Here is a 22,872-nt window from a genome sequence, read left to right as displayed (position 1 = left end):
TACATTGCGAACAGTTAAAACGAAAGGTGAACAAATGTAAAAAATATAGCTAGAAGTGACGTTATCGAAATATTTGAACAATATAACATATATCGTTAAATATAATAAATAACTCTGCTATATACTCGTTATTGGTACAGTCCAGGTAATCCCTCTGGGTCCGATGAAATCTGCTTTGCCGACGTTAAAACTTTAGCTTAATTTGAAAAGTATAGAACACATAAAATTTGCCGTTCACGTAACCATATTAATATATTTTTATTACTCTTTAAGTATAGTTATAAAAATATTTCAGTTAATTTTAAAATATATGTTTATTTTATAAATGTAGTCAAAATATGCCTTCTGTTCAAAAAGTATCCGTTAGTGTTATGTTGGTACATCCTTTTTTGACATATGGTACAAATTAGAGCGTCATTTGTCAATTAGTTTGTTTATAACAGCTCTTAATGTGAGACTACCTCAAGTGCATTTAGCGATTTTTACTATGGAAAATTCTTGTTGTACGCGTTTTTTTGACCAAACACGGCACCTCTGTCATCGCTCAGGCACCATATTCGCCAGATTTGGATCCGTGCGACTTTTTCCTGTTCCCGAAACTTGCCCCTTCGTGGTAAGCGTTTTGAATCGATTGAATCGGTAAAAGAGAATTCGCCGACGGAACTAAAAACCATACCTACATGGGTCTACGAAAAGTGTATGGAAGATTGGGTTAAGCGTTGGCATATGTGTATCGCTTTAGAAGCAGCATATTTTGAAGAAGATAAAATAAATTTGGAATAAAACTTAAATTTGTGTGTTTTATTTACAAAATCCGAGTACTTTTTGAGCAGAAGGTATGTTTTCTCCTTAAGTAACGTTTTAATTATATTAAGGTTACTTTTAGCTACTATAAAAATCATTTAATTGGATAATTATTTTAATGGATAATTAATTTTTTCATAAACTCCAAAAATTTAATTGATGTAATCAATATATTTTTATATAAAATTTGTTCATTACAAGAAAAAAAATTAATAATATTTTTCTTCATATTTTCAATAATATTAGAAAAATTGATATTACAGAAATTGAAATATGTGTTTCAATAAATAAATTTTGATCCCAATCAAAATTTAATTTTTAATGATAAATTATTTTTTTATTTAATTTCAAGGGTTCTCTTGTTAGCTTTGTTAGTCCTTAAGATACCAAATAAATTTGTACATAAATATTTATTATTAAATTATTGAGTTTCGTTATTCTATACAACATCATTTTGTACACAAAATATAACTGCTTTGATGTTAAAATAATTTTTTTTGTTTCCGGTTAAATACAAAAGTCCTAAACAATCAAAATGTAAATCGATAATTCTTGTTTGAAATACATTTATAGCAGTAAACGATTCTAATAAAAAATTTTTTTAATAACGATTTATTATACATTAAGGCAGTAATATTAGCTTTGATGTAGTTGAAGCTTTATACACTTCGATGGTATTGTTTCAAAAAACCCTTAAGTTAAATTTATCTCAACTTCTAATTAGAAACTTTATTTAAACAATTATTTTATGAGATTGAGGAAATGAAAGTTATGTGTATTTTACTCGTAGTTTGTCTGATCTACAGCCCATAATATTTACATCAGTGCGGATGCAAATAATTGAGATGATGTAGTGTATATGGTTTTTCTTATTTGAGCATCTCGTATTTGATGCCTCGTTAATTGCGGTGTTCTTACCTTTACCATCTTTTGTTAATCCTCTATGAATAACAAATCAAATAACAGTTTGATTTTTTAAATTGGTAATCTGATTATATTCTTAGAACTTTTTATAACTTTTAGTATTTTTTGTGTTATCTTGTATTCCTTCAAACTATCTCAAACACTCCTACAGTTAAATTACTATTGAAGATTGAAGAAGATCTCTTCACTTAAGTTACGAATACTGTTAAAACGCGAACCTTAACTCAAGAATGTGCATTGAAAAAATTTTAACTTTACTATCAAGATAGAAGCACAAAAAACAGAGAAAATTTTGACTAAGTGACAGCTAACAGCACTTAAATAGGAAAAAGAAGTATAAAAAAAAAAGAAGAAAAAGGAGAAAAACAGAAGAAAAAAAATAAGAAAAAGGAGAAAAACAGAAGAAAAAAAATAAGAAAAAGGAGAAAAACAGAAGAAAAAAAATAAGAAAAAGGAGAAAAAAGAAAAGAAAAAGAAAGAAAAAAGAAAAAAAAAATTATCAATAACAGAAATGTGCCAGAAAGCAGCACTAAAGATGGATTAAATAAAAACAAATGATCTGTGAACAACCTGTGAAGACTGGATAAAAAAAAATTTTTCGGATAACAGTTAGCCGAAAGTTTGCAAGTAAAGTGAGCTAAGAAATGTTTGATTTTATTTTATTTTATGTTTTCTTGTTATATATATATTTTATTATATTATTTTAAAAATATGTGAAAAATATATTTCTTGAATATTGCCAATATTGATATTATTATTAAAAATATTCTTTGAAGAAATTGTTATTACAACAAAACATCGAATTAGCATTAAAGTTAAACAAACTATAAATAAAATATAGATTTTTTTTTAAATTATTCTTATTATCATGCAATTTTGTTATTTTATATTTAAATGTATAAATCTATTCTTAATTAATTATTTGTGAGTTAATAATACTTTACATTTAATTTATGTTACTGTTATTGTTTGTTATATTTATTTTATTACAATTTGTATATTATTTTTTATGTATTGTTATGTATTGTTTATATTGTCAAAGTCTTTAATATCCTTAAAAAAAATTCTATTCCTCTAAACTTCCAAGACCTTTACAGCATTTAAGCTTAAATTTACAGAGAAAAACAAAATAGAAAAATTTGAAAAAAAATTATATTTCTTAATAATAATAATTTTGTAATTATTTAAAAAAAAAAATAAAGATGCCAGAGTTGGGCTCACCGTTGACGGTCAGAAAAAAGTGCCTGACAAAGGACCTGTTATGCTATTGTATGAACTCTTTAATGACGTTCACTTTGACTGTTCGACAATTGATGGTGCGCAAAATAATTGTCGGTTTAAAATGACTGTGACAGTAAATAACAGTAAATTCGATGGCACAGGTAATTAATTTAAAAAAAATTTTGTTCTATATTATGTTATATATCTACATTAAATATGTATATAATTTTTTAGGACCATCAAAGAAATTGGCAAAAAATGCTGCTGCTAAGGCTGCATTAGCTTCGCTGTGCGATATTTCATATAGTCCAATGATGCATCCACAGAAAAATGCACCATTGCCCATAGATGATAAAACATCATCCATGGAATTACCACAGATACATGCTGACACTATTGGACGTTTGGTGCTAGAAAAGTTTATGGAAGTTATTAAAGGTCAAGAATCATATTCACGTCGCAAAGTGCTGGCAGGCATTGTAATGACAGAAAATTTAAATTTCAATGAAGCCAAAGTAAGTATATCTCATTAATGTTAATATATGCACACAGTGACACAAATAAAACGCCCACAATACTTCCGTTATGAAGTGCACCGTAACCGAAAACAATCACATACAACACGTATCACATGGATGTGTGATCATAAATTAAGGCGAAACTATATACAAAAATGCAACTGTGTTTTATGCCATAAATACTTTTTTTTATTATGACATAAATTACGCTCTCCGAAAGGAAGTAGCACGGAAGTTGCCATAGCAATTATGGCTGTATGGCTGCATGGCAGAGGAGAAAATGAAAGAAATGTCAGGGTTACATGTCTCGCGTTAAGGATGCTTCTTTACAGTTGCATTTGCTCGAATTACTTATTACTATTTTCTTTATTTCAGTTTAAAATATTAACTTGGAGTGCAATCTGACTTAATTCCACGTGCTTATTTGTTTGCAGGTCATATCTGTTTCCACTGGCACGAAATGTGTTAGTGGAGAACACATGAGTGTATCCGGTGCTGTACTCAATGACTCACATGCTGAAATCGTATCACGTCGGTGCTTGATGAAATATCTCTACGCTCAATTGGAACTTCAGTGCACTCAGAGTATGTATTTTGCTCCTTGGATTCAATTTCTTTGTAGTTTTTTATTACGACCTCTTTTCTTTTTTTTTTTTACTGACCATACGATATTTTCTAAATGCTAACATACTTAAACTTGTGTTAAGTATTTCAGTTTTTATTCTTTCTCTTCTTGGCTTTGTAATGTGATACTAAATTCTAGTAACTTCAATAAATATTATATTTTTAAATGTTATATTTTTTGCAATTTACTTTTATCCTTAATCTAATATAATATATTTATTTGCTTCTACCGTTTCCCAATTTATTTAAAATATTACTTTCGTTTGTTAATAGCATTTGATTTCATTTATAATACTTGTATGAACTATGATATCTTTATATGGAAAATATATTATAAATACTTCATCAAAGCATTAATGCCTTAATATTTCATAATCCCAAGTCATCTGCAATTTTGCTTTAAGTTTTATTTTAAAATCTTTCGTTATATGTATTAAAAAAAATTAATTTAAAAAAATAAATTAAAAAAATTAATTTAAAAAATATAATCTATTAAAAACATACATTAATTGTAACAAGTTATTACTTTTGTTATTAAATAATTGCGTGTTAACATATTGAGTTGGAGAAAAAAAATGTTCTGCGTTTAAATTGAAAACATTTTTGTTATTTCAACAAAACATTTGCTTAATTGAAATAGTGGTTTGAGGGGAGAAGGTGGATATGGAATCTATTACACTCCGAACGCCACTTGCAAAAAATAGCTTGAACGTCCCAAAAACAGTATGCTTTGTATATTATTCATTAATATCTATTTTCAAAAACTATAGTCTTAATGGCGCCAGTTATTCTTGCAACACCACTGCGACCAGTCTTTAACATCATTTAACCATTGTATCTTTATTGTAGAAGTTTGAGGTTTTGTCGTTAAATAACTGAATCTGACTTTTAACAGTTTTCTACTGACAAATATATGATAACCCCGAGGTGCAGTCTCAAGACTGTATAATAGATATAAGAAATAAAAATTCTTGCTGGTATTATACATGGAATAAGTGCGGTTGGCACTGAGCCATTTGAACAGATGAATAGCTTCATGAGGTAAATCCCAACTCGCCTAAAATTCCACATAAATCCAGATTCACATCTATTTCTTTTATCCCTCAAATACCACTTTCACTAATCACTATCCCCTTCCATCTTTCTTCGCACTCATATTTTATCCATTCTCATATATACGTGTTCTAATCCATTCATGTTTCCTGCTCAACAGATTATTCATCTTTCCTACTCCACACATCCCTTTAGGCTATAACAATACATATTGAAACTTTTTAACAGGAACTTTTTAATATTTGCTATTCACGAAAGATATGCGTAATCTTACATTGTTAAGATGACCAATTTTGTGTCAGTTTTTTTTTTAATAATTTATTTCAACTATCGGTTAACTGACTAGGTACTAGAAGTTTATAATGGATGATACCCGTGTTAACCTACGAAATTCAAAGCAAACTTTCCTTCGATCCTAGCAAATGTTTGTGAAATTTCATCTTTATTATATCGAGCTTTTTCTTTCTATAACAACGTATTTGTACAACTTACCAATGCCGGTTATTTACTATACTTACTAAAAGTAGCTAAATTTGATTCCACTAATAGGTAGGGCAATCGCGAGTAATACTTTTCACATCAAAATTTTAACAACGAGATCGAGTGATACCTAGAGATCCATTACCTATTAGTCGATTGCGAAAACGTCCTCTCATAATAAATAGCACTAAATGTTATCATAATTTTTTTCATTTACATGAAGATTTAATATTAGTAAGTTGGGGTTAAGAGGTCATCAACCTTCTATGCAAGATTTTAACTGGATATAATTGTTATTGTTCTTATAATGTACTAGTTCGGAAATTATTCCGTCAAATACCCTAAAGACATTAATTTGCGCCTAGTTATATATTTTTTTGAGTATTACATAAATTGAACTGATAGGTGAAGAATCAAATACTTAATTTCTCTTCTTTTGAATCCACATTCGAAGATAATTTCTTTTATAGCTCTTTAACTTAAGTCTTAACATATTTTAATTCATCTCTGTTTTTCCACATCCTTTGATAATCTAATTTAATGATATAGTTCATCCATAATATCGTGACAATCTTCTTAGATCGCATTATTTAATCCAGTTGAATTCTTGAAAGGGACTAAGAATTGTTTTAAAGAGGAATAGTTCATTTGCATACTTGATATATTATACGATTTGAATTAATATATAATAAATTTTATTGCCCAACCCTCGTTCCAAACGTATTGCAGAATATTTTTTTTTTTCAATTAAATAATTATAAACAAAAATAGTTTGACAGCGATGGCAAAAATAAATTCTAAAATATTCACTAAATATAATTATGTTGTCAGCCACCACTATACTTTATATATTTATTAGTTTTTATAAATAGAATATTTTCTATATTATTTTGAGCATTTAAAATCAGCGTTTCACAAACTTTTTTTCACACCATTTTTTGTCTTATTATATATATATGATACATTGTAAATTTTATAATACATATTATACATTTTAAATTATATTATATATAAATTAAACATTTTTAATAATTTTTAATTTATTTTTTTAATTTTCAAGTTGTGTTTTTAATTTTTAGGTTGTCTTTTTAATTTTTAAGTTGTGTTTTTAATCTTAAAATTGTTTTTTTTTTAGGTTTTTATTGCTTTCAAAATTTTTATTTGTTTTTAAAATTTTGGAATTTTTATCATTTACTATTTTTAACATATACTATTACTATTAATGTATTATAATATAGTTTACATAATATACTATTTTTTGTTTATTATTGTACTTATTTCTGCAGCTTTCTTTTTGTATTGCGCTTTTCTTTTGCTTTTAAAATCTAAATAAAAAAAATGCAATTAAATTTATTTTACTTCTACTATATATTTTTTATTTTTTAATAACATTTAAACACATTCATTGTGTTCTTTCCGCTAACACATTCTCATTAAACTTTTGGTATTGTTTTTATTTATTTAACAAATACTTTAAACAATAAATAGAATACAATAATTTAATAATAAAACTAATTTTTTAATTCATAACTAAAATCGCAAAAACAATTCTTTAATTTTTGATTTATTATAGCAACAGCAAATCAGTCGATTTTCGTGAGGAATCAAGAGAATGGGCAATACCCTTATAAACTAAAATCCGGTGTACATTTCCATTTATATATAAACACAGCGCCATGTGGTGATGCACGGATTTTTAGTCCTCACGAAAATGACACTGGTGTTGACAAACATCCAAATAGGTTGGTAAAAAACAAACAAATTTTGTATCCGAATTACTTTAAAATTTACTTTTTAAAATAAATTTTTCTGTAGAAAAAATTAGTAGAGAAATTTGTTAACTTAAAGAAAAAACGTTTGAAGTTGGTGAATAAAAATTTCAGATACTATATGAATACAAAATTTGTATATGAAAATTAATACAAAAATAACTATTTTCCCATACCGGGAATCGAACCCGGGCCTTCTGGGTGAAAGCCAGATATCCTAGCCACTAGACCATATGGGACAATGTTCAGTATCTGTCATAGAGGCAATAAAGAAATTGGCAAAAATATTAAAAAATTCTAAAAATCCCCAGGAATTGCCACGCCTACCCAAAACGTTTTTTCTTCTTGTTTTAAATATAAATTTTAAGTATTGTTTTTGTTTGAAAGCACATTCAAAGCAAATCTAAAAGCAAGATGTTTGGTAGCACTGTTCTAGGATATTCCTCCACAACAGTACTGCCAAATTGCTTTAATATTTTTGGCGTATACAAATTGAAATTGAAAATGTTCTAGTTTGTATAAAAAACAACTATTTTGTTTAATTATATTTCAACAACAAAAAATAAAAAACTCCAGTTTTAAACGTGGATCAATATTTTCTTCTCTTTTTTTCCTCTCTGTTTTTTTTTATTGTTTTTGAATTTGTTCGAAAAATAAATTCTTATAATTTCTTAATTACTTGCGTTATTTTATTTTATACATTTTTTTATGTGTGTGAATTTTTATTGCCTTCATCTGTTTTTGATGACAAAATCGCGTTCACATCACATCTTCTTGGTTGCGATGGCTCCGTTCTTCTCGTACCCGTATTCGTCCTCGTGTTCGTTTTTGTCCACGTCTTCGTTCGTATTGAATGTCTTTTAAATAAACTGACATCAACTAAAAATGCATTAAAAATATTTTTGCTGTTGTGCTTATTTGAATTTGTAATAATTAAAAAAATTTAAAAAATTAAACAAAAAATTATTTAAACCCATTCAGAAAAGCGCGTGGACAACTTCGAACCAAAATAGAGTCGGGAGAAGGCACAATACCTGTAAAGAGCAGTGATGGCATACAAACATGGGATGGTGTTTTACAGGTGAGTAATTATAATTATTATCATGTTTTTTTATTTTTTTTTTTTCAATTTCTCCCTAAGTTTTTTCGTCGAACTTGGATAGTTATGGTATGGGCGTATTGTCCTCGCCTTTGAAATTTTTATTAATCCTTTTCAAGAAGCGTATTATAAAAGGTGATTCTTAGAATCAATAACTCCAGGGAGCAGTGTATAATTTAGATACATATATAGTTTTCGAATCTTTGTTAAATTTCTTATTTTCAACTAGTTTAAATTGCTATATTAACAATATTATAATATTTTACATCGGAAGATCCCATGGATCCCAGTCCCATGGTATTTACTTAAGCTGAAGTTTTCTAGTGAACTTAGCTTCTTACACTGTGATTACAAGTTAATATACAGTACCATAGCCCAGTCTTGATCTGGGCCAGGAGGAAGTCCCTGGAAGGAGAGCTACTCTCCCCTTCTAACATTAGGAGGTCCTCAGCGGACGACATTCTGGCCTTCATTCGGAAGGCGGAATGTCTTCTGTTCGGTTAGGGTCTGTTACAGCACAAAATATCAATCTGCTCCGTCGGGAGTTAGTACCCCGTTTATTTCTATCTTGTCCTACAGCACCATAAAAATTCAGGTTACACTAAAAATAAAAGGTTTCTTGTTGACTATAACTCTGCATATAGTGAAGATTTCGGTATAGAATACATCACAACAGAAGTTGAGTTTGACTTGATGCTAAATATAAAATATTGTATCCAAAATACGGACTTAGGTTGAGATCTCTTATTGTATCTAGGTGTATAGTGTAGTAGACAGCATGGCAATAGGTTGGGTTGATTGATGCCATTGTTGATGCTATTGTCTTATCTCAACCAGAGTGTTTTAAGCTAACCAAAACAATTAAGAGCTATTGACTGTATCACATTTGGAAACCCGAATAAAGATACTAGAATCGTTTATTGATAATCGTCGGGTGTATTCAACTTCTATACTTCTAAACTATCTGAATCCGTATACCTGCAAGAATTTTGCAAAAAAATTAATTATTCTAATCCACGTTCATTATCTCATTGTCTTCATCTTTAATCGTAATCTTTCGGGATACATATTTTGGTTTCCTTTATCACCTGAAAGTTTTCAATTACAGTGGTCGTCCAGTATAACGAACGCTCGATATTACGAATTTTCGATATAACGAACACCCAAAATATTTACATTGATTGTTCTATATAACGAACGAAAAAAAAAATTCTGCTCCATATTACGAACAAAAAATTTTTTGTTCCTTATTCGTTTTTGTTTTATACAAATTATGCTTTTGAATATAATTTTACTATAAAACTAGCATTATTCAGCTTTGAATATGCATGTAATTGTCCGTTTTTTTTTTTCTGAGAAAAATGCCTATATATGGCAAAATGCATATATGCAGGCGCCACTGATCTGTTGTTCACAAATTCAGTTTATCATATACGAAATACTATCCAGACATACATATGTACATATTAAATATCCTATATTATATTTTCAATTTTATTGTTAGTGTGACATTAGTACGTACGAAGTTAATAAATGAAATAATGCTGATAATACCATCGATGTCTCGGACGAGGATGATGGATCTGATGACGAAAATATAGAAGAAAATAATTTAGAAATTATTAAACATAAAGATGCCATAAATCATTTCGAAAAATGCATAAAGTGGGCGGTTAACAATAATGAAACTTCAAAATTAGCTGTACTAAGAGAACTACAAGAAAAAGCTGTTCAGAAAAGTCTTGAGTGTAGTAAAAAACAAACAAAAATTAATGATTTTTTTTACTCTACACTATGATTGAATGCGTCCTTTCTTATAAATAATTTTTGTAACATCCGAATAAAAAATACTTTTAAATAAATGTATACTCGTACGTGGTTATAAGTTAATTTATGAACTCAAATATATGAAATCTCCTAAAAATAACCATATTGGTAGCTAAATGTATAACATTCGATATTACGAATTTTTCGATATAACGAACAAGGGGTGCAACATAAAATTCGTTATATTGGACGTCCACTGTACTTAATCTATGATAGATCGATATAATGCCACAATGTCTTTAAATTAGTAGTTACGAAACGATATGAAATCATTGGTGTCTAAATGGGAAATTTTGTCAAGTATCATTTAAGTTTTATTTTAAAGATAATATTATCTATAAATTAACTTAAATTATCTTAGCCTGTAGTATAAAATTATACTAAAATCAGTAGATCCAGAATGTAGATTCCAATATTCCTAGAATTTTGTCACTATCGTGATATCGTGAATAGGTTTTTGTAATTACGTTTGTGTTAACGAATATCTCCAGTAAGTAGAACCCAATCAATTCTAGTAGTTATTTTCATATCTACCTTTGTGATACCACTGATAACATCTGCCTATATTACGTAGTATTATTATTAAATTTGTTTTATAATACAAAAAAAAAACCCTTGTTGATGCTAAAGTTAATATCTCCAAGATGTAGACCCAGAACCAGATTTGGTCATATTAAAAACATTTCAATTGTCTTTATAGATACTGAAGTGGTTCTTCCAATATAAGATAATTTTATAATTAAAGTTGTTCAGAACTAAGAATTTATTAGTAATTTTGAAATGTAAATCTGGTCACTGTTTGTTTAGCAATTTTTAAAAAACTTTATAACTTCTTCTATTGAAAGTATCTGTCAACCTTAAAACCTACTCCAGCCTATTCTAGAGTAAATGTAGTTATATTTTTGTCTTTCTATTTTTTTTTATTTACCTTGTTCTTGTTTTAGTAAAAGATTAGAATACGGATAGTTTGAAGTATAGTTGTTTCTAAAATCTTTTAATTGTCTTCATACTGACTACTGATCGTCTATCCTTCTTGAGTATTCTGTTACCTTACTTTATCAAACATTAGACCCTCTAGTTAGTTAGTAAGTTGTGATGAAGGGAGATCCGAATCCTCCCTCCAATTAGTTAAGAAAATCGTTTCGAATCCACAAATCCTCGTAATAATGGGTAGTAAAGAAAATATCAAGTTAGAATCACCCAGAAGCAATTATGTAGGCAAGAATCTGGCCAATGTCAAGGCTAGAGATAAACCCTCTCGATATACATAATTCTTATTAATCTATTATAGTCTTTTAAACTTCATTTTTCCATTTTGATCCATTTTAATTCTTAAATACAGGGCCAACGCTTACTAACGATGTCTTGCTCAGATAAAATTGCTCGCTGGAATATAGTAGGCATACAAGGATCTCTACTGTCATCTATTATTGAACCGATTTATTTGCATTCCATAGTTTTGGGCAGTCTATTGCACCCAGAACATATGTATCGTGCTGTCTGTGGACGTATAGAAAAATCAATACAAGGTCTTCCGCCGCCCTATCACTTGAATAAGCCTCGGCTAGCTTTGGTTACGTCTGCAGAACCACGTAACCAGGCAAAGGCACCAAATTTCGGTATCAACTGGACCATTGGGGATACCGAAGTAGAAGTTGTGAATTCACTTACAGGCAAAACAGTCAATAACCAAGTATCTCGTATTACCAAACAAATGTATTTTATGAAATACGGTTATTTAATGAAGAATTTGCCAGGAATTCAAAATAGAAAAATTACAGCTTTGTATGGAGAGACTAAAAATAGGGTTAAAGATTACCAAGTAAGTTATATAAATGTTAATTACAATATAATTTTTTGAATTAAATTTTTTAATTTTAGATTGCCAAACGTGAACTGTTTGCGGCATTTCGTCGTGAGGATCTTGGTAATTGGTTGAATAAACCAATTGAACAAGATGAATTTGCGCTTCCAGAATGACTACGTAAAATGAAAAAGTTTAATATTACAACTATAAATAATAAAAATATTAAAATTTATAATAATATTATTAACAATTTAAAACCAATGACAATTTTAAAATATGTCATTATAACTAAATTTATCGTCTTCATTATCAATAAAATATATAACATAAAAAACATCATCAACAGCAACAAAAAGAGTGAAATAACAAAGTTTGTTTTCCAAGGATCAAAATCTCTTCAACCTCTTACTAAAATGAAATATATACTTAAATTATTATTATTAGTAATTAAATTATTGTTAAAATATTTAGTCTATATATTTAAAGCTTTAGTAGATGCTACTAAATATTTAAGCAACACTCTACAAAATACACAAAAGTGTTATAAGTTCAAATTCATATTCTCTAAGAATTTCAAACAAAACGACAATTATGTACATGAGAAATGTATTTTAAATATTTTCAAAATAAATTTGAATTTATCCGAAAATTGTATGGAAATTAATTTGGAAACGTTTAGATATTTTGGTGATTATAACAAAATATTTGAGATATTCTATATTGCAAACGCAGTTAAAATTCTAAAAAAACTAAATTTTATAATGATTTTATTGTCAGAATTTTTTCAAAAATTGGTTTTAATTCATATACAATACATGCTGTGCGTTTGTTGTACGAATATTATAAAATTAACAAAACTTAAAAATCATTTTCTAATTAGCTTTAAAGCTAATAATTTATTTAATAAGCATTATATTCATTATCACAATTGCTCTAGAATATTTCTAGAATAGAATGTAGCTAATATGCTGGAACTAAGTAAAGCAAGTATTATGGCGTTTTAGTCTAATTCTGCATACAAATCTTAAATATATTGCAATATATATATATATATGTATATGCAAACCATAATATAAGAATATTATAATATAATAAACACACAATTTTAATATAATTGACTTCTCAAAAATATATATCAATAATAATATTTATATATAAATATACTAGTTTTAGATAAATAAATTTTAAAAACTAAAATAAATTTAGTTTGATTGTTATGAACATAGATGAATATATACACAATACAGAAGCACACACACCCTACACACACACACAATACGCTATATACAACGCATACACTAACTTAGAGATTTTATATTAGGAATTAATTTTTTTTTCTTTCAATTTTATGTTTATTAGTGTGAGTTTGTAAAAGTACTGTGTATACTGTTACATCCTGAAATTAAAAATTTATATGGACGACAAAATCTATATATTTTTAAATAAAAACGAGATACTTTAGTTGTTTTATATATGTTTTACATATATCAGTAAGTTTGTTGCAATGTAATAGTTTTCTTTTGTAAAGTTTTTTTTCAATATATTGATGATCCAATTTTTTTAAATTAATGCATATATAATTAATTTTATATATATAAATATATGTATTATATATGGCATATACATAAAATAATAAAATTAATTTGGAAATAAAAAATTTTTTCTTTAAAAAATAAAATCAAACTTTTGCTATACTTTGAAATCAATACGCAATAGAAAATCTATAAGAACAAATATTGAATTTACAAAAATCAAAAGCGAATTTTAATTAATTTAAAAAAATAAATAAATAATTTGTTTTATAGTTTTTTATCTAAAACGTAAAAATGTATTTAATTTTATTAAATAATCAAATCTTATATTAACTTAGACATCAAGGTAAACAACAATACAAAAATTAAAATTTTATTTATTTATATTATATAAAATTCAAAATATCCACACTATATAAATAATGTTTTGTTATTTTTAACACCGTACTGATTTTTTATTAGTTAAAGTTTAGACGGCATGAAAGTGTAAATTTACATATAGAATTGGTTTATTATAACTGATTAGGATATATAAAAAAATGTGCAATTGTTTCACAGTTTAACTTACATCACACAAAGTCTTGAAAGAACACTTGAAAGAATTTTTGAGATTAATAAAATTAAACAATATTTATTATTACTTTATAACACATTTTCATCATTTATATTATTTATTTTTCATGTTGTCTTAAGCCTTTTTTGTATTCATTTCGTTATTCCTAATATAATAAAAAAATTGTTATAAATTATTTTAATTGTGTTTTATTTGTATTCACATTTTTTCTTCTAATGTGTAAAAAAAATGTTCACACTTTTATGAAATATTTTTATTTCATCAAAATTTTTATTGGACTTTCTTCAACACTTTTTAATTAATTTTTTTCATTCATCTTAATTATTTTATATACTCATGGTAAGATTTTTTAAATTTAATTATTATTAAGTTAATTATAATAATATTATTTTATTTAGCTAGTTTTATTTATTATTTATTTTTACATAGTGTATATATATATAATTTCGTCATTGACTATATTAAATAAAAAATATTAAAAGTACACTTGACATCGTTTTTATTTTTATTATTCTTTTTACATTTATTTTTTTATAGTGTATGTTTTTATTATTTATTTTTTCATGTTTTTATTTATTTTTATTATATATTTACTTATAATACATTTTTATTTATTTTTTTGTCTTATATTTTTATTTATTTTTTATTTATTTTTGTTTATTCTTTAATTATATATTTTTTTTTATTTTATATATGTATATTTTTTCTTGCATAAATTATTACTTATATCTTTTTATATATTTCTATTCATTATTTATGTTTTTATTTATGTTTATAACAATATTTATTAATTTTTGTTTGTTATTCATTTTTATAATTTATTTTTATATATTAGTTTTATTTTTATTTATTAGTTTTATTTATTTTTATTCTTTATATATTATTTGTTTTTATTTATAATTTATTTTTATTAGGTATTTAATTTTATTTACTTCTTATTTGATCTTAAAAACTTTTTTTTTTAAATAAAATTATTTATTTATTTTTGCTAATTTTCTTTAAAAGTATTAAAAAAAGTATTATTAAAAAGTTAACTGTGGTATGGTTTTCCTTATTTAATATATTGCAGTGAAGTTGGGTATACTATAGTTGTTATATATTCTTAACATTATAAACAATTAGTAATTGTAATATACAGTTTTTAATTCATTTTATACTTCTTTTTTGATATAAAAGTATATTAAGTGCTTAATATCGTATAAACTCATGAGTTGATTAGCAAATTTTATGCTGTAAACTAATATATAAATTTTAATGATGATATATAAATATGTTAAAATTTTTTACTTATATACACAATTGTGAATAGAAAATGATATTGAGATTGGTCTGAATGGAGTACACATGTTTTTTTATACGGAGTATGTAAAGTAGATTTGTAAAAAACGAACTAAAAAATTTGACTTGAAAAATGATTTATAATTAGTTAGAGACATATGTAGATTTACTATTTTTACTCTGCTATAATAGGATTTCTTTTCTCTTCAACTCTATATCTCTCTTTCTAAAAAAAAAATAATATTTTATATATATTATAAAATTTTTTATTAGGAAAAGTTTAAGTGATGAAATATAACGAAATTATAGAAGTATAATTATTAGCATATAGCGAGCATAGTTTTTAAAATTTTAATTAATACAAGAATACACGTTATAATATATATAAATAAATACATTTAAACAATATACACAAAAAAAAACACATCGACATATATACACAAATGCAACTAATTATCTTTACAATAGTGAAAAAAACCTATAATCACAATTATTGATGCAAAAAAAAAAACTACAAAAAGAATACAAATAAAATTTATGAAAAAGTTATATAAAATTAAATAAATATAAATTTGATCTTATATAAAATACTGTGATACTAAATTTTACTAGTACTTCCAGCATAGCTGCATTTTATCCATTCTAAAATATTCTAAAAGCCGGCGTAGAGGATTAAAACCAAATTAATTAAATACTTAATAATTAAAAGTAATTAAAAACAATTGAATAAATGCGATGAAACGAAGGTAGAATGAGCTAAAAAAAAATTAAAAAGTTGCAATTTAATTAAAATCAATTAATATATAAATTAAAACATTAGAAATACTTATTATTATAAATATTTTAAACAAGTTCTGTAATTAATTTTAATTAGTTTAGAAAACAATCTATATAAAAAAATTACACAACCAGAAAATAATTATGTTTGGTTTCTTCGAATAAAGCAATATGAATAACAATACAATTATAATAAAATATATACAATATATATTAAAAATTATTTATAAAATATTTTAAAAGTTTAATAAAAAATTCCTAAAAAGTAAATTTTATTTAAAATTAAAAAGCGATAAATAAAATTATTTATAATGCTTTTCATATAATCTGACATACGTAAGATAAAATAGTTAACAAAATAATAATTACAATTAAAACAATTAATACAAATTTGTTTAATTTAAAAATTATTAAAACTAAATCATATTAAAGTATTTAAGAATTTAAAACTAAAGTAATTTTATAGACGCGAAAACTAAAAACTCTTTACTAATTAAATTAAAATATTAAACTTAAACAATATTAAACTAATAATAACAACTATAATGTAATAATTTCTATGAAATGCTATATATCTTTCTTTCTTAATAATCAAAATATAATATTATAGTATATAAAATAAATATTAAAGATTTAAATATAGTTCTTTAATGATGGAAGAACAAATTATATTTAGCGAAGCATTTCTCTTAGGTTTTGCGATTTCTATTTATCAAGAAACTTCTTTTCTATCAGCTTTTTGTTTTTTTTTGCGATTATTTTATATTTATTATTAAAACTAATTTAAATTTAAATAATTTTAAAGTTAGTCTAAAATAACAAAATTTATTAAGTTGTCATGATGGATTAGATAAGGAAGTTCTCCACTTCTATGATGGATTGGTACAACTGTATTTAAAGAAGAGATTGTTGTGGTGATGTGAGAGCATGGATGATATCTAGTGTAATGATATTTGTCTAATATATCTGAATTAATCGCTTTAAGTGCGATATCTAACTTTTAAATGTGTTACTGTACTCTAAGTTTGGTATCGTTAGTTTCCCGATCTCGGCTAACTAGCTCTGTCTACCATTCACGTATACAAGAAGGAAGTTTTGAGTTAAAAATCTTCCATTAATTATTTTGTACCATTTAACACTAGTTATAATGAATTTTTTCCAAAATATTTATTTCACTTTAACTTCAATAAGATTTCACATAATCTCCATCTATGAGTTTTGTATGTGCCCATGCTAGCAACCTATATCCTAAGCTAAAATGAACCGTTGCTTCAGAGGTTTAAAATTGATAGATAGTTTATGTTGCTATTATTCTAGGAATAATAGGAGTTCAGAATTTAGGACTCAGGAATCAGAATCACGGGCATAGTTGTTTACCGGAGAGTGATCATCGTCTTAGCTAGATAAGATATCATTTATAATTCTTAAGATAATCCATATTGTGTGAAAGAAGTGTCATTGAAAGCATCCTAAAGAAATCGGATTAATTTGATGAAAAAAAGAAAAAAGAAAAATATTTAGTTTCAGCATGTGTTCACCATTTTTTCTTTATTTAAATATTTTATTGGTAATATTTGCAATAAAAATAAATTCTTTATTTCTTATGCCATATTCACAATGATTGGACGATATGTATTTTTAAATAAGCCGATTAGCGTTAACATGAAATTTTAGTTTTTAAAGTGCTTCAGTACCGCGCATTCTGATCTGTTATAGCACAATATAAACTTGTGTTGAAATGATAATTTTTATTAATTTTTTAAATCCTGTATAGCCTTTATGTGGTTCGTTATGATATTAATTGTAGCTACTTCCATGTAAATAAGCTAGTATATTCAAAATTCAAATAGAGTATATCCGAATATATTTGAACCTAACGGAAGTTATTAATAAATTTTTGGGTTCCTTATTTTGAATTTTCTTCTTTCAAACATATTCAAATATTTCAAGTTTTTTTAATAATAATATATATATATATATATATGTACTGTTTTATGTAGTTTTTTTATATTGTTTAGGTTTATTTTATAGTTTTTTCTATTTATTTTTATTATTTAATGCTTCATAATAATATAAACATATATAAGAACTTCTCAACCTAGCAGTATATTTTCAACTGAAACTTAAAACTTACTTTTAAACTATATTAAAATTATAAAAATAATATAATGAAATCAATAATAGTGTTTTATATTCTAAAAAACAATTTTAACCATAAAACATAAGTCAAAATAATAAGAAATGAGAAATATTTTATTGAATTTCAAAAAGATAAAAATATAAAAATATATACCTGCTGCAAATTTTACTCTTCAATTAATTAGAAAAAATATTTTAAGTAGTATGGAAAAGTTGCTTATTTCACATATTCGGAAAGTCCTCAATACCTAAAACATACCCTACACACAAATAATCAAAAAATGAATAAAATTGTATAGAAAAACAAATAAGTTTCAATATTAGCAGAAAACAAATGTTATGTTTTTCGTCCCAAAATTTAAAAATTTAAAAATTATAATAATAATAATTCAAAATAAAACAACTAATAAGAGAATAATATAATATTTAATATAAAGAATAATTAAAATGTAATTTAAATTTAAAATTACAAATTATTTATTATTAATTATTAATTATAGACTTTGATTAATAAATTAATTGAATAATAAATTCTCAATTACAAAGAACTTAAAATGTTGAACGATTTTATTTTTTATATATGTATCTATGAGAAGGAAAAGGCGGGGAAAAATGGAGGGGTAATAATAAACAATTATATTCTAATATTTTTGGTATTTAAAATATAAAGTTTTCGAATAATTTTTCATTAATATATATTTCCGGAGATTATCGTTAAGCTAATATAACAACCCAATAGTTTTCAAACTTTGCAAAATACTGGGCTAACAGTTTGAGTGTATTTGGTATTTTTATTTTCCAACATGAACAAATAATTCGTAAAGGAAAAAAAACAAGAAAAAGAATGACAAGTTTCAGACTTTCTGAATAAATTTGAACCTAGTAATTTAAATACTGGTTAATTAATTGGACACGCTTCTGTTAAAAAATTAGGCTTAATGTCACCGACATTTTGAGATTTTGTGAGCTGAATAATGAAATTCAGCTCATTCTTCAACTGCTCCCGACTTGCAATTGCGTGGAAACGTTTTCAGTATCTTCAATCGACTTTTATTGAACCGAATAACACTTGGAAATTCGGAACTAAGACACATTGTAACACTTGGCGATAGGCTGAATATGTTCAATTTGACGTAGAAAACTCTTTGTAGGGATAGTTAAGACAAAGACACAGATCAGATCTTCTAGATCCTGTTGTTCCTTTGAATAGTAATAAGAGTTAGTAATACAGTGTATTTAGGACGTGTGCGAGTTAGGCTAAGTTGTGTTCTAAATGAGGGAAATTCTAAGTTGTGCCGATAATGTGTCGATACGTATTGATAAATGTCTAAATGTGTGCAGTGCAAAAAATCCCAAGGAAAGTCCCAATTGGTTTAGCATCAATTTAGCACAACTCGCACACACACTTATTAGTAGCAGTTCCGCTATTCGTGTTTTATTGAATCATATAATGACTGGAATCTGTAAACAAGACATGTTGTTAGGATTGTCAATGGCTTCATTTTGTGCAGATTAACTTAGGGATTCTTCCCACGGATATAGATCTTAATGGTGATGGCAGTGTTTGATTGTTCCTTCTAATAGAAGAGATGTTAGCACAATAATAATAATAATAGTTATACAGCACTCGAACTAACCAGATTTCGAACCAAATGGCATAGAAATGAGTCCATTTCTTTGTTTAAAATGCAACCGAAATTGTGCTCATTTTTGTGTTCTTATGAATGGTTATAACAATAAGAGTGGCTTCTATTACTTTTAAAAATGATATTAGTGTTAAAAACAAGGAATTCCTGCAGAATTGTTTGGTGGGTTGTAGATGACATGAAAATCACATAAACGTCAAACGAAATAATATTAAACATAATATGATTCGTATATGATAAATATAACATATCATTTTAAAATGACAAATCGAAATAAGGTCGTTTTGATTGCTATTATGAATGCTCTTTGAACTGTAGGGATCGTAATAACCAAAAATTAGATCCATCGTTGAAGCAAATAAAATTTATTGGATGTCTACATATATAAAATCGATATTGTCTTTTATGAGTTGAGTTTTTCCATGTAACTCTGTTCATCACCACTCATCTTCAGACTTTGAAGACTTTGAAGTTAAGAAGCGTTACGATATTCATAGTAATGTTATCAGTGCGCACTGGACTTTCTAGAATGTCTTTTTCATTCTTCAGGTCTTGCATAGATTTGTTTTTGTAGCTGTAGCTGTTAATTAAGCACTTCGTGATTTAGTGATGAAGCTCATTTATGTTTAAATGGCTACGTCAATTATCAAAATTGCGGTATATAGAGCAAAGATAATCGTCAAGCCATTAACGAATCACAATTAGATATAATAAAATTAACTGTGTAGTGCGGTAAACATGCTGACGGTTTCATTTGTCCTTATTCCTTTTGAAATGAGTAAGAAGCTAACTTTACGGTAAATGGCGAGCGCTAACGAGTTATACTGATTATATTTTTGTTACCAAAAATTAATCAGTTGAACGTCGATGACATTTGTTTCCAACAAGACGGTCACAGCTTGCCATATACCGTACTTAACAATCGATGTACTGCGAAATCAAACTGGTAACAATTTTTTTTCAAGAAGTTGTCCTGTTAATTGTCCCACTCGTTCGTGCGATTTACCGTCTTTATTACTTGTTATGTTAAGTTATAGCTATATGCCGACAAACCAGCAACTCTTGAAACATATGAAGCCAATGTTGATGTCCCTATCGACTCTAACGGCCACATTTATTTCAAAAAATAGTCAAAAATTAAACTAATCGAATGGACCATGTAACTCGTAGCAGCAGCGGATATACTCCGGAAAATAAATTTTAAAAATAAAAAAAATTTCTTTCCAGCAGTATTTCTGTTTTATATTATCATTTTAAGTTCTCGTGCATCTAAAAAAGATAGCTGTATAGATAACCCACTTATTTATTATTATTATAGGCCAGAAAGCGTTGTGATCTGATTAGATATATTGTGCATATCATTCGACCGATTCTATATTATGTTTGTAGATCCAGTGTTTCTACTAATTTTCTATTCTACATTTTAATTAAAGGCAGATAATGTCAGAGAGAATGCCTTTCTGATATCGAAAAAAAATACAATTGATTTAAAAAATTCTTGGTGTCAACTATACTGCGTTACAACGGTCATTAGTAATTTATTATACCATTTTCAAATTATATACGTGTAGGGTATATAATTATGTATATATATGTATATATGTTATATATATATAAATGTATATATTTGATGTTTTAAAACATAAAATTAGGAGCATAGTTCAAGTACATTCATCTATGTACTTCGCTAGTGAACTTTACTCTTATAATAAGGCATTGTCAGATATTGTAGGGAATTACAAAAATTAAAGGAAACAGCGGCGTCAGAATTTAAGATTCCAGTACGGAGCGTGAGTCTTCTTGGAGACAGGCAATAAACCTAGCGCACGTCTGCTTAATTATTGTGTCATTATCAAAAACACGTGGTACAATTAAATGACAACCATGTGCAGTGATGCGGGGAAACACAAATCAAAAAATTTGAAAAAATCTTGCAACAAACAAGTCCGGTTGAAGGAGGAAAATGAAGTCAACTAAATAATTATGAAAATATGAAAATTAGTTTTCCACGCTTCAGCGGCGTACACAATTGAGCGACACTTTAGGAAAAAAAAAGAAATCCAAACAAAAAACACACCGAGAGGGAAAAAAATGGGTTGTGAGACACTTCCACGTGTTAATTTGGAGCAGATTGTCGTCGTTTTGCGACTGAATGTGGTTGTCGTTGTTGTTGTGGATGGAGTTGATGGAGTTGCAAGTGATGTGCTGCATATAGTTTAGTATTTTTAGTGAAGGCGTTGAAGTTGCATTTGCATTCAAATAAGTGTTCCGAGCAGCTGTGATGATTTATTTTTATATGCGAGCAACACTACAAGCACTACCAAGTCCCTACCATTCCCATTGCATTGAGCAAACAACCACAAATAATAGATATGATTTGAAGTATATTGTTCAGGTTGGTTGGGGGACTTAAATAGGCTCTTCGGCATACGGTAAATGTGCTCAATCAAATATTTTATGAATTTCGTATTTATTTTTTTACCCAATATCATTGACGCACTCCTTCCTCGTCAAGCTTTTTTTGTTTAATGTTTCATGTCAACTTTTGTGGGCAACTAATTAAGAGACGTGCAATGCCGTCTTCTCTAGGTTTTGATGCCGCCGATGAGCGCTTGTCAAATTGACGAATTGTCACTTATGTCGGCGCACTCCTTCCTCGATTAAAAATATGACATTTTGATATGAATTTTATTTGCTGTAAGTGCTGTGATTTATGGATGAAGCTGTAGACTCAGGAAGTCGGGTTGGAAGGGTTGAGTGAGTGCGGCTAGCGTTTTGGATTTACTAATTAAATAGGGAA

The 22,872-nt window shown here is 26.6% G+C and overlaps 2 protein-coding genes and 1 non-coding gene across 5 annotated transcripts in view; 1 reads left to right on the top strand and 2 right to left on the bottom strand.

The window, feature by feature from the left end:
* Positions 1-12,371, top strand: part of LOC119670773 (double-stranded RNA-specific editase Adar-like) — an 89,072-nt gene extending 76,701 nt beyond the window's left edge. For 2 of the 3 annotated variants that reach the window (XM_038081177.1, XM_038081176.1), the window contains exons 5-11: positions 2,931-3,110; positions 3,184-3,464; positions 3,902-4,052; positions 7,198-7,366; positions 8,375-8,474; positions 11,662-12,141; positions 12,201-12,371. In XM_038081177.1, coding sequence (XP_037937105.1) covers positions 2,931-3,110; positions 3,184-3,464; positions 3,902-4,052; positions 7,198-7,366; positions 8,375-8,474; positions 11,662-12,141; positions 12,201-12,299 — 1,460 coding nt within the window. In that variant the 3' untranslated portion in view covers positions 12,300-12,371. Of the gene's footprint in view, positions 1-2,930; positions 3,111-3,183; positions 3,465-3,901; positions 4,053-7,197; positions 7,367-8,374; positions 8,475-11,661; positions 12,142-12,200 lie in introns of those variants that run through there. The other variant, XR_005251730.1, reaches the window with a different exon arrangement.
* Positions 1-22,872, bottom strand: part of LOC119670772 (glutamate receptor-interacting protein 1) — a 391,907-nt gene that overhangs the window by 309,436 nt on the left and 59,599 nt on the right. The window lies entirely within an intron of this gene.
* On the bottom strand, positions 7,561-7,632 carry Trnae-uuc. Its single transcript has one exon. It is a non-coding gene; the product is annotated as a tRNA-Glu (tRNA).

Source organism: Teleopsis dalmanni, chromosome 1 (assembly GCF_002237135.1).
Source record: "Teleopsis dalmanni isolate 2A chromosome 1, ASM223713v2, whole genome shotgun sequence".
NCBI lineage: Eukaryota > Metazoa > Arthropoda > Insecta > Diptera > Diopsidae > Teleopsis > Teleopsis dalmanni.
The sequence above is the reverse complement of the archived record's forward strand: the minus strand, read 5'-3'. Positions and strand labels throughout refer to the sequence as shown.